Genomic DNA, 13,018 nt, shown 5'->3' with positions numbered 1-13,018 from the left:
ATAAAACTTAGAAATTACCTAGATTTAGCTTTCTTGATTGAGGAATTTCATCTATTTCTCAATTGCCTTGAAAATATACCTATCAGCTACAGTCAAGTTTTTCTAGCCTTGGCCCCTGATTTATCAACATAACAAGATCAGAAAGTTCTATAGAGAACCAAAAAAGGATTTGTTCTATTTTTTACTCTAAGGCATTTAAAGGAAGAGTGTTTGTCTGCCAAAGAGATAAAAATAGATAGATAGAACAATTCTATAACTAATTCAGGGTCAGGCATGCAGCTGATAGAGGAAAGGTCAGAGTAGTACATATCATGAAGAAAAGCTTACGGGTATATACCCAGCCTCACTGGCATGCTCTTTTGAAAAGGCTGGGTTGTTTGTGTATTCTTACCATTGAGAGGAGGGTTGGGTAAAGCATCATGGACACCTCGCTCTCGAGGGTAGGAGATAAGCTCAGAGTCGGAGCAGGGGAGGCTCTTCTCCTGGAAACTCTGAGAGGCTGCTGGACAGACAGACAGACAAAAACACTTTCAGAGAGGTCCTGGAAGAGTAGTAAGAGTAAAACAACAGTGAGCAATGCGCAAGAATACCTTTGGGTAAGGAATAGTTTTTCATGTGTGCAGCTTTTTTCCTATAAAAGACAACAAGACAACACATCAAATTAATCGAACTACACCATGATGATTTGTCATAACATTGCCATAATGTGTCAGAATAACATTGGAAAGTATGTGGACACTTTTGTGTTATCTGGCCGTTTGTTGGCAGCTAAGGGCTAGATTCTCTGGGATCCGCGCTAGCCGACATCCGCATAGCGGTGTCGGAGATGGCAGCGGTGTCTGAGGTGAATTTAACATGAGTCGGATGGGTGTGGCTTCGTAACAATGACCACACTTGCAGCCGCTCACCGCAGTTACACCTCCGACAGCTATTGAGCTATTGCCGGTTAGCATTGGGAGGATAGCCAGTAAGTGGGTGTTGGACTGCTAACTACATATGGTATAGTGTTACAATACCTTCTTTTCCACCAGACTCCAGCCAACAGACAACTAACACACAGGATCAGTCCGAGGACCACGCCCACCGCAACTATCACTGGCTGATTGGAGCCTGCAGGGCACAGGAGGAGTCATTAGCATGCTAGGCTGAACGGTCAATACAACAAACAACCGCTGCTGAAGAAAGGCCAGCTTTAAACTATTATTTAGCTATGTGCTTTATAACAATGTGAAGGAAGTCCAGTGTCAAGCAAATAAGCAATCTAACATCAAAATTGATACTGTCGTACAATTTTTACAGCTGTTATAAAAGGCATGGTGGCCCCAAGGCTTATTCCGATCAATAAAATACAAATGTAATTCCTCAGAAACTGCTGCAGTTCAAATTGAAAAACATAAAGTACTTAAAAAAAAAAACCTAGAGTCAATGCCTGCATCCGTGTGTAAATCTAATTACCATAATACAAAAATCCCTATCAAAATCCATCTGTTTATGCTAGATGTCGGCCTTCCGCATCTGCGATGGAAGTTGGCAGAACTACAGCTTTGTTTGTCAGACCAGGAGACATCCCAAAAAGAAGGTCTTCTCATGATAATGTCTGTTTGGGCTACAAACTAATATATGGAAAGATGAGACTTACACGAACACGATGGTGTTCTCCATTTTGCTCTACGACCCCCACAAGCGTCACGAGACTCGTCGGAAGTCGGCACCACTGATCTGCCAATTGTCTTGAATTGCCTCTGTTTTGCCATGTATTCATACGTTTTTCAATGCGTTTCTATCGGCTAATAGCAGCAGGGCCAAATTAAATGTTTAATCAAATAATAATTAAATGTATATTTTTTTTATACCTAAATCTCCTAAAATTCTAACTCAAATAGCAAAATGATCCCTGAAAGGATTAGACTTTTAGGGGTTTGAACACATTAGGTACATACTCAGGCTTGAGTCCTTTATGATAACAGGGCCCTCTGTGGGGACTGGATTGAGATGAGGTGTTGTGCTAACATCGACTTTTAAGGATGGAGATCCTATAGAGAGAGTTGGAGAATAGGATATGAATGGCATCCAGCATACAAGCTACATTCTCTCTTGCTGATGCCACAATTGCAATTTACCGTACAATATAATGGAGAGTTTATTCTAGTGGATCAGTTGCTAAGAGCATGTAGTATTCACATCTTCTAGACTGTTTTTTATCTGGAATGTATGGTTGAGCCTTACCCCCAGAGGAGTTAGGCCTGGGGTGGATCTTGGGGAGAGGGCAGCCCAGGACCTGGACGTGTGCCGAGGCTCTACCTTGCCAGCTCTGGGGCTGCAGCCGGAGGTACCGGGCCACCACCGGAGGAACCAGGCTATTGAGAACCCTCAGATAACCATCAGAGTGGGCTTCAAACACCTACAGGCCAAGAAGTGTGACATTAACAAAGCTAGTTCTCTTAGATGACTAACGGCCTCCCACAGTCTCTGTTTGCTCAGCGCAGCTATGGAAACTTAGCCAAGATAGGAAATTCATCAGTAAATGTCGAAGAAGACATTGCAGACAGCGTACCTTTTTCTCTCTGCTGAGCGCAGCTTTGTAGACCTTCCAGTTGTGGCGGTCTTTGCTAAAAAGGAGAACGTAAGATTCGATGTAGAAGTCAGCCGATCCCCTTGTTATTATTCCTGGGAAAACACAGCGTGTCTTTTTCAACACTCCAGACCACATTCATAATAGGCTACACACGGACTGTTTGGGAAATCTAACTAGAAGTTAGCCTATCAACATCACAGCTGGAATTTTTTTTTTTCATCCAATGAATAGAGTTTTGAAATCAGCAAAAATAGTATTTTGAGTTCAATGAAAAAACAGTGGTTTCTATCTTCATATTTTCATTTTAACAACAACTCAAAGCTAATTATAGTGGATGTAGTAAATTAAACTCCTATTTTGGCCATGAGGGGAGAAGAACATCACCTCATAAACTTTCACTGACCTGTGACACTGCTCTTGTCTGTAAGCTCTAGCTCCAGCCAGGGCTCCCGGTCACTACCGTCCGATGCCCAGGGTAGTAACTGTCCCTCGGCATCCGTGTTCTTAGGAGACCATAATACAAGCTGCCCCAGTCGGTTCACTTCTCTCCAGATGGAAGATGCATTGAAACCAGACACAGTCAGTTCATCATTACACTCTGTTGGAGAGGAGAGGCAAGAAGAGAGTTGAAGTGACAGAGTAACAGGGCCAGCTCTAGCTTTTTGGGGGCCCTAAGCATCTTGCAGAAAAACATTTGACTGGCATCCCTCTTGACGGTGGAGAGAAAAATGTATGTTTTAAAGTTCATTTCCTGCAATTCTACACATTTTGCTAAGGGGGGGAGAGAAAATGTTGCAGTTTTAAAGCACATTTCCATCAATTCTACAATTTTTTTAATGACTTATTCCATGTTAATATGATATCTGAGTGAGAATGATTAACAAAATCAATGGTGCGTGCCCGGTCGGTATTCGGACATGATTACTACAAGTTTAGTTAGCTGGCTAGACTAACTGCCAAATGAAAAAATTGTTAGTTGACATAGCTAATTGAGTGAGGGACTGACTGATATAACAAAATAAAAACTGCAGATGCACAACCAAATTTCAAAATTGCACCTGGTGGCCCTAAGCGACCGCTTATGTCGCTGACAACTGGAACCGGCCCTGCAGAGGAAGATAACTTGCAATAATGACTTGAACAGCTAATTCAGTCCGGCATTATATCTCCTGGTTCCGCTTACCTTTGGTGAAGACCAGCTTCTTTTCAGACAGTGATCCCCTGTCAAAAGAACAATGTTCATGAATGGCATCCCTGTATACCATAAGCAAGAGCGGATCCATATACAGTAAGTGGCCCACATTTCAGCTCCCCAATAACCCCTACAGAGGTCCTGGAGTGCTGATTAGATTACATTATATGAAACAGATTATATGAAATGTTACCTTTCTGAATACAGCAAATATTAACACAGTATGTCATCATGATTAATGAATACGCATCCCTTTCTCCCAAACCCATATCAATATGATGTGGATAGACACATACATCTTGGACAGAATGCCGTTGGCAAAGCTGGACTCATAAAGCGTGAGGCTCCTCCCACGGGTCACAGTGATCTGTCCTCCTAGGTTGTCTGACACCACCCCGGCATGGACCGCAGCTTTGCACAACACTGACGTCTGGGTGGGGTGGGGGAATGTGTGTGTGTGTGTGTGTGTGTTTGTGAGAGAGAGAGATTGAGAGAGAGAATAAGAGAAAGAGAACAAATAGTTTCAATAAACTTTTGCATCTCTCCACTGTTTAGCCTTCTTCAAGTGGCCAGTGCAACCGGTGTCATTATCACACAGCTGAGTTGATGAGGAAGTGAAACTGGAGCTGAGGCAGTATACTCACATCTCTGTAACCCTGCTCAGAGTGACCACATATGTCCCCTGTCACGTCCTTACACCCAGCAGGACAGTACACACTGGAGAAGAGGAGTCACGTGTCACAGAGGTCCCCCATTTCACACACAGTTTCTCTATATCCATATGTTAATAATTCCTCAACAAGCTTGTAAAGACAAAATTTGGGTCACAGCAAAAACAACGCTGAGCAGTGACTACTGAAATAGCCAGAGTTGTCCACTTACCTAAACTGCTGAGAGACAAAATGTGTTCCTCTCTGTCGACACGAAATGAGACCTGGTATTGAAATCAAATAGAATATGGGTTTGTAAACAAACAAAACAAAAAACATCTGTCCACTCTCAGGATAATTCTAAGGAACTTCGCAATGGACGGGTGAGTAACACAAACAGACAGGCACACGTATACACGCACATATACAGACAAGTATACAGACGCACATACAGTATACACATACACATGCACGTACAGGGGACTTGTGATTGTTACTGTAGACGTGACTAAGTATTTTGTCCTCTGTGACTTAACTCACAGAGCAGAGAGAATGCCTCTTGTGTGTTAACGTGACAGAGTGCAATTTGTGGCACTGGCTCCAGACATAGCTGCATTTCATAAACAACTGAGTAAATAACAGGAAACAGGGATATACAAACCGCTTTAGCTCGAATTGGAGAAAAAAACTAGTGTAAACGTACACTATTTGTGGCTGTAAATTGGGTAAAAGGTCATTTAATGACCCAAAAAAAGATCAATGCACACATCGCTAATTGTCACGCTGGTATAAATGATTCAGGAGACAGGCGCAGGAATGCGGAATCGTTTTTTTTATTAAGCCCCAAATTACAGCGTGCCGTGTAAAGGCACGGGGACGAAGACCAAACAAACACGTAACAAAAACACAGGGCTGAACCCCCCCCCAAAAAAGAGCGAGGAGTACCTTGAATAAATAACACTAGCGCACAATGATTATTACACGGGATGAGACCCGCAATCATCTGCGCAATCCACAAGGGCACGAAAGCCCAAAACACACAGCACAGGTACTCACACGCACCAACAGACATAGTAACAATAATCTACAAGACCATGGTGAACAAAGGGCACATATATACAAATACTAATCAGTGAGAATAGGGGCCAGGTTTGCGTAATGAATGTTCCGGAGGGATCCGTGACACTAATTCTACTACCAATGAGGCAACAATGTCAAGTCAAAACATCTCCTTCTTTTGGGAATGATTTTCACAAGTATGTGGTACATTTTTACAATTTGAAGCAGAAAAATCAAAACAGATAATCAAAAAGGCTCATGTTTCAAAACTCTAAGCACATTTTCAATTGACTGAGTACAACAGACACATTCACAAAGTCACTTGTTTACTGCACCAAATCATTCATTTAGTTGGGACACATATTCAATCTAAGTATTGTATCTGCTTTTCAAATCAAATCAAATCAAGTTTATTTTATATAGCCCTTCGTACATCAGCTAATATCTCGAAGTGCTGTACAGAAACCCAGCCTAAAACCCCAAACAGCAAGCAATGCAGGTGTAGAAGCACGGTGGCTAGGAAAAACTCCCTAGAAAGGCCAAAACCTAGGAAGAAACCTAGAGAGGAACCAGGCTATGAGGGGTGGCCAGTCCTCTTCTGGCTGTGCCGGGTGGAGATTATAACAGAACATGGCCAAGATGTTCAAAATGTTCATAAGTGACAAGCATGGTCAAATAATAATCAGGAATAAATGTCAGTTGGCTTTTCATAGCCGATCATTAAGAGTTGAAAACAGCAGGTCTTCAAAATGCAATATTCAGTTTACATTTGATATGATTTTCTTGTCATTTGTTAACAATACAATACAGCAGCTACTCTTCCTGGGGTCCTGCAAAATTAAGGTAGTTCTACAACTTTAAAAACATTACAATACATTCACAACAGATTTAACAACACATTAAGTCTGTGCCCTCAGGCCACTACTCTACTACCACATATCTTCAACACAAAATCCATGTGTACATGTGTGTATAGTTGTATGGTATCTTGTCTGTGTATGCATGTGTCTGTGCCTGTGTTTGTGTCTCTTCACAGTCCTCGCTATTCCATAAGGTGTATTTTTATTTGATTTTTTTAAATCAAATTTTACTGCTTGCATGAGTTACTTGATGTGGAATAGAGTTCCATGTAGTCATGGCTCTATGTAGTACTGTACGCCTCCCATAGTCTGTTCTGGACTGTGAGGAGACCTCTGGTGGCATGCCTTGTGGGGTATGCATGGGTGTCCGAGCTGTGTGCCAGTAGCTCAAACAGACAGCTTGGTGCATTCAACATGTCAATACCTCTCACAAATACTAGTAGTGATGAGCCAGGAGAGAATAACATGCATATTATTACTGTTAGCTCTCGTACATTCAAGGGCCAGATGTGCTGCCTTGTTCTGAGCCAATTGTAATTTGTCCAGGTGCGACAAAACTAGGGCCTGTAGGACCTGCCATGTTGATAGTGCTGTTAACCTGTTGATAGTGCTGTTAATATCTGGGATATTCGGGACAGTAGCGTCCCACCTCAACAACAGCCAGTGAAAGTGCAGGGCGCCAAATTCAAAACAACAGAAATCCCATAATTAAAATTCCTCAAACATACAAGTATTTCACACCATTTTAAAGATAAACTTGTTGTAAATCCAGCCACAGTGTCTGATTTTAAAAAGGCTTTACGACGAAAGCACACCAAACGATTATGTTAGGTCAGTACCTAGTCACAGAAAAACACAGACATTTTTCCAGCCAAAGAGAGGAGTCACAAAAAGCAGAAATAGAGATAAAATGAATCACTAACCTTTGATGATCTTCATCAGATGACACTCATAGGACTTCATGTTACACATTACATGTATGTTTTGTTCGATAAAGTTCATATTTATATCCAAAAATCTCAGTTTACATTGGCGCGTTACGTTCAGTAGTTCCAAAACATCCGGTGATTTTGCAGAGAGACACATCAATTTACAGAAATACTCATAATAAACATTGCTAAAAGATACAAGTGTTATGCATGGAATTTTAGATCCACTTCTCCTTAATGCAACCGCTGTGTCAGATTTCATAAAAGCTTTTTCGAAAAAGCATACCATGTAATACTCTAACTACAGCGCTCAAACAACAAAGCAAGCCATACAGATATCCGCCATGTTGTGGAGTCAACAAAGTCAGAAATAGCATTATAAATATTCACTTACCTTTGATGATCTTCATCAGAATGCACTCTCAGGAATCCCAGTTCCACAATAAATGTTTGATTTGTTTGATAAAGTCCATTATTTATGTCCAAACACCTCCTTTTTGTTCGTGCGTTTAGTACACAATCCAAACTCACGACGCGCGGGCAAGTCCAGGTGAAAGTTCAGACGAAAAGTCATATTACAGTTCGTAGAAACATGTCAAACGAAGTATAGAATCAATCTTTAGGATGTTTTTAACATAAATCTTCAATAATGTTTAAACCGGAAAATTCCTTTGTCTGTAGAAATGCGATGGAACGCAGCTAACTCTCACGTGAGCGCACGTGACCAGCTCATGCCAGACACCTGACTCATTCAGCTCCCATTACCCCCCCTTCACAGTAGAAGCATCAAACAAGGTTATAAAACTGTTGACATGTAGTGGAAGCCTTAGGAAGTGCAATATGACTCCATTTCCACTGTATCTTGGATAGGCAAAGAGTTGAAAAACTACAAACCTCAGATTTCCCACTTCCTGTTTGGATTTTTTTCTCAGGTTTTTGCCTGCCATATGAATTATGTTATACTCACAGGCATCATTCAAACAGTTTTAGAAACTTCAGAGTGTTTTCTATCCAAATCTACTAATTATATGCATATTCTAGCTTTTAGGACTGAGTAGCAGGCAGTTTATTCTGGGCACCTTTTTATCCAAGCTACTCAATACTGCCCCCCTGTCTTAAAGAAGTTAAGAAGGAACAGCAGCGCTTTATTATAGACAGACTTCTCCCCATCTTAGCTGCTGTTGTATCAATATGTTTTGACCATGACAGTTGCTCAATTTCCACATTATTAATTAGAAGATTGAGTTGAGGTTTAGGGTTTAGTGAATCACAGATTTTCCGAGGTGATTAAAGATGAGCTTGCAGCCAGGGAGCTGCCCATGGATCTCGACATCCTCATAGCCTTGACCATCCGTAACGTAGAAGGGAGAGTGGGTCTGTTCCCTGTCGCCCTTGCTCGTCCTCAAATTCCAACTCGCCTCCAAGGAATCCCGGAAATCCCCGAAGTCTACATTTCCGAGAGAATCCGGTGTCACCCGAGTTCCCTCGGAGATCACGGAGGGCTGTCGACTCGCCTCTTCCGGAGCCTATGCAACTGGGCAGGGCTAGATTGTCTCCTGCTGAGCGCTTACACAGACTGAACACCAAGAGCCATTAAAAGATCAGGCTCATCAGTAGTACACTCGTAACCCCCTATGCTACCCTGTTGTGGTGAGACCAGTCCAAATTCATCCGGGTGCTCATTGACTCTGGGGCTGACGAGAGCTTTATGGACACTACCCTTGTGTCAGAGCTGGGTATCTCCACTCAACCCCTTTCCATCCCGATGGACGTTAGAGCGCTGAATAGGCACTCTATTGACAGAGTCACCCACAATATGGTTCCTATCAACCTGCGAGTGTCAGGCAACCACAGTGAGGCTATGCAGTTTCTGCTCCTGGAGTCTCCTCATGTACCCATGGTTTTGAGGTTTTAATGGCTCCAGAGGCACAATCCCCTAATCGACTGGGCTACGTCTTCCATCATGGGTTGGAGCCCGTTTTGCCATGCACATTGTCTGAAGTAGGCGCAGCCTGCCCCAGGACATCTTCCTGCAGGCTTGGGTAAAGCCTCGGATCTCTCCGCCATTCCCGCAGAGTACCAGGACTTACGGGAGGTTTTCAACTCTGGCCGCTCCACATCTCTTCCTCCACATTGGCACTACGACTGCGCAATCGACCTTCTCCACGGCACCGCACCGCCTCGGGGGAGACTATATTCCCTGTCATGTCCGGAGACCAAAGCGATGGCGGAGACCAAAGCGATGGAGGGGTACAATGAGGACTCTCTCGCAGCAGGGATTATGCGTGCCTCTGTCTCCCCCCCGGCGCAGAGTTCTTCTTTGTGGAGAAGAAGGACAAGACCGTGTATCGACTACCGGGGCCTTAATGACATTATGGTTAAAAACTGTTACCAGCTACCACTCATCTCCTCAGATTTCGAGACTCTCCAGGGAGCGGTCATCTTCTCCAAGTTGGACCTTCCAGACGCCTACCATCAGGTTCGGTTACGGGAAGGAGACGAGTGGAAGACAACCTTTAACAAGACTGGTGGGCACTACTAGTACCTGGTGATAACATTCGGACTGACCAACGCTCCCACAGTGTTCCAGGCCCTTGTCAATGATGTGCTCCGTGACATGTTGATCCGATTTGTGTTTGTCTACCTCGAGGACATCCTAATTTATTCCCGGTTAGCTCAAGAGCATGTCCTCCATGTCCGACAGGTCATCCAGCGTCTCCTGGAGAACCAGCTTTTCGTGAAGGCGGAGAAATGTGAGTTCCATCGCTCCACCATATCCTTCCTAGGATACATCATCGCTGCAGGGAATATTCAGATGGACCCTGACAAGGTGAGAGGGGTGGTGGATTGGCCTCAACCCACATCCAGAGTGCAGCTGCAACATTTCCTGGGGTTTGCTAATTTCTACCGTCGTTTCATCTGGGGTTACAGCACCCTTGCTTCCTCGCTCTCTGCACTCACCTCTCCCAAGGTTCCGTTCTCATGGTCTCCAGCAGCTAACTGGGTGTTCTCAGACCTTCCCTACAGCTTCCATCTTAATCCATCTGGACCCATTCCCTCAGTTCGTAGTGGAGGTCGACGCCTAGGATGTCGGAGTGGGGGTTGTTCTGTCCCAGCGTTCTGCCCAGGACCAGAAGCTGCATCCCTGCGCCTTCCTTTCCCATTGTCTTAACCCCGCTGAGAGGAACTATGACATGGGAAATTGAGAATTACTCGCAGTTAAGATGGCGTTGGAAGAGTGGAGGCACTGGTTAGAAGGGGCGGAACAACCATTCTTGGTGTGGACGGACCATAAGAACATGGAATATCTCTGCACTGCCAAGCGCCTCAACTCCAGGCAGGCGAGATGGGCCCTGTTATTCACGGCTAACTGGATGTTTGTCCCGGATGCCTCTGCTCCGGTCCTGGTATGGGCACATTCCTCGAGACTCACCTGTCATCCTGGCTCCCGTCGGACCTTGGCTATCATCCGATAATGTTTATGGTGGCCCGTATATTCTTGGAATTCGTCACGGTTCTCCCTCCGTCAGATGGCAACACCACCATCCTTACGGTGGTGGATAGGTTTTCCAAAGCCGCCCATTCTATCCTCCTTCCTAAGTTGCCCTCAGCTAAGGAGACGGCCCAGCTCATGGTGCAGCACGTCTTCCGGATCCATGGACTTCCCGTCGCCATGGTCAAGACCACCTCCATGGTCAAGACCACCGGACCCCTGCTCCCCGCTACCGTCTTGGGCAGAGGGTATGGCTTTCTACTCGGGATCTGCCCCTCCGGGTGGAGTCCCGCAAACTTTCCCCTCGTTTTATCGGCCCTTTCCCCGTCTCTAAGGTCCTTAGCCCCGCTGCTGTTGGCCTGCTGTTGCCCCGCACCCTCTGTATACATCCAACTTTCCATGTATCTAGAATTAAACCCCTGTCTCATAACCCTTTGTCTCCTGTTTCCATCACTCCAACACACATACAAACATTGGCGTACAAATTCCATTGGTGTAAACATGTGTGCATACATCAAACTGACTTCACGCCTGTGACTCAATCAACTCTAATGATGGACTTGAATGCAACTGGGTATGAAATTACAGCATGTATCCAGTCTCTTTGACACCTCAGTAATGGCTGTTTGTGCCTTTCAACTTGCTTAGCAGCACGTTGGGGGTTACCAGTGATGTAAGTGACGAGCAGAAAAACAACAATTATGATCATAGTGGGTGCTCTTCAGCACTGTTGTTTACATCAATGAGGTAGGGCCACTGTAAAAAATACAACTTAACCAATTGCTTAATCAGCATTATTCTGAGTTGAGTGGCCTTCAAATGGACAAGAATTTGAGCTAACGTGTTCACATTTGTTCACTCAACAAACTCTGCTCAAAGTGAGTGAATTTGAAAAAGCTTGTTGAGTAAAATTACAAATTCATGTTAACCTTTGGAAGGCAACACTGTATGTTGGTTCAGCTATATACCCAAATGTTGAGTATGCTGAGCAATGTTGAGCAAACTCACAATCCTATTGCAGCCTGACAATTGTATGTTGAATCAACTTTTTCCCCCTTCTATTTTTTCAACAGTGTGGGTCATTGCTTTCACTGAGAAAGTTCCACCGCAGAGCTACTGTACACATGTGGGAAAATAATATATTCTCATCAACAGTCTGTGTGTAATGTGATTGTATGATGAATGAATTCAATTAGATGAAGCATTTCCATATGTAGCACAGTTGTATAAACAAAGATAGCTATAGAAAGTGAACATGTGAGCAGTGTGTGATGAATTGGGCCGTACCTGAGTGTTGGTCTGTGGCGTAGGAGAACAGGAACCCTCGGCCTGAGTGATGGGGGCCAGAGTAGAATACTATTGTCACCTCATTGCTGTTTACAGTCACATTTCTCTCTGAGTCTTCAAGCTGTCCACACAGGGGGCCTGTGGATGACAGACAGACAGGCATGCGCGTAAGAACGCATACGCCATGCGCACACACAAGGACTCCCAGATGCACGCATGCATGCAGACATACACGGGCGGATGCAAGAATGCGCACGCACGCACGCACGCACGCACACACACACACACACACACACACACACACACACACACACACACACACACACACACACACACACACACACACACACACACACACACACACACACACACACACACACACACACACACACACACACACACACACACACGACCAAACTGAAAGCCTGGAGGCAGGGCAGTCTGGCTTTACACACAAGGTTAGTGTGTGGTCTCCTAGTCATGTTTGTGTAGTACTGCAGACCATCCATGCTTGTGTGAACTGATGACATGAAGTGAGCTCCAGAACAGCATGAGGTTGCCCCTAAGCAGGGTAACTGAATAGTTACAGCCTCTGGAATTGTCATCTAATATCTAGGAATGGCATCATACCCTTTTTCCCACAAGGTATGGCTGGATGCACCGTAGTGGCGTAGAATTGGCAGAGATGCATTGGCAGTGAAATTGTGTTGATGTGCTCTCTGCAGGCTACACTGCATGGCTTTTACTTGTAGCAAAGATAGGTTTTGAATAAACTACTTAACAAAAGAGACAGATCAAGTGGTCCATCAGAAGTGGGTGGATTTGTCTTAATGACAAGCATTAATTCAGTCAGTCAGAACTTGAGTGAGAATTCAAAATCTCACTTTAAAAATAGTTTGTCAATAGCATGTACTGTAAATCCCTTGTAAAAGTAGAGACAAGCACATAGCCTGTCAGGTCTGCGGCCCTGTGT

The 13,018-nt window shown here is 44.2% G+C and overlaps 1 protein-coding gene across 2 annotated transcripts in view; it reads right to left on the bottom strand.

Moving 5' to 3' along the window:
- si:dkey-34d22.1 (discoidin, CUB and LCCL domain-containing protein 1) overlaps positions 1 to 13,018 on the bottom strand; it is a 30,151-nt gene that overhangs the window by 9,848 nt on the left and 7,285 nt on the right. The window contains exons 3-14 of one of the 2 annotated variants that reach the window (XM_038977489.1): positions 12,046 to 12,183; positions 4,650 to 4,701; positions 4,412 to 4,484; positions 4,064 to 4,197; positions 3,759 to 3,796; positions 2,979 to 3,173; positions 2,555 to 2,667; positions 2,227 to 2,401; positions 1,941 to 2,033; positions 1,017 to 1,110; positions 591 to 631; positions 392 to 502 (exon numbers count right to left, since the gene is read on the bottom strand). In XM_038977489.1, coding sequence (XP_038833417.1) covers positions 392 to 502; positions 591 to 631; positions 1,017 to 1,110; positions 1,941 to 2,033; positions 2,227 to 2,401; positions 2,555 to 2,667; positions 2,979 to 3,173; positions 3,759 to 3,796; positions 4,064 to 4,197; positions 4,412 to 4,484; positions 4,650 to 4,701; positions 12,046 to 12,183 — 1,257 coding nt within the window. The remainder of the gene's footprint in view (positions 1 to 391; positions 503 to 590; positions 632 to 1,016; positions 1,111 to 1,940; positions 2,034 to 2,226; positions 2,402 to 2,554; positions 2,668 to 2,978; positions 3,174 to 3,758; positions 3,797 to 4,063; positions 4,198 to 4,411; positions 4,485 to 4,649; positions 4,702 to 12,045; positions 12,184 to 13,018) is intronic. The other variant, XM_038977490.1, reaches the window with a different exon arrangement.

Source organism: Salvelinus namaycush, chromosome 37 (assembly GCF_016432855.1).
Source record: "Salvelinus namaycush isolate Seneca chromosome 37, SaNama_1.0, whole genome shotgun sequence".
Taxonomy (NCBI): Eukaryota; Metazoa; Chordata; class Actinopteri; order Salmoniformes; family Salmonidae; genus Salvelinus; species Salvelinus namaycush.
The sequence above is the reverse complement of the archived record's forward strand: the minus strand, read 5'-3'. Positions and strand labels throughout refer to the sequence as shown.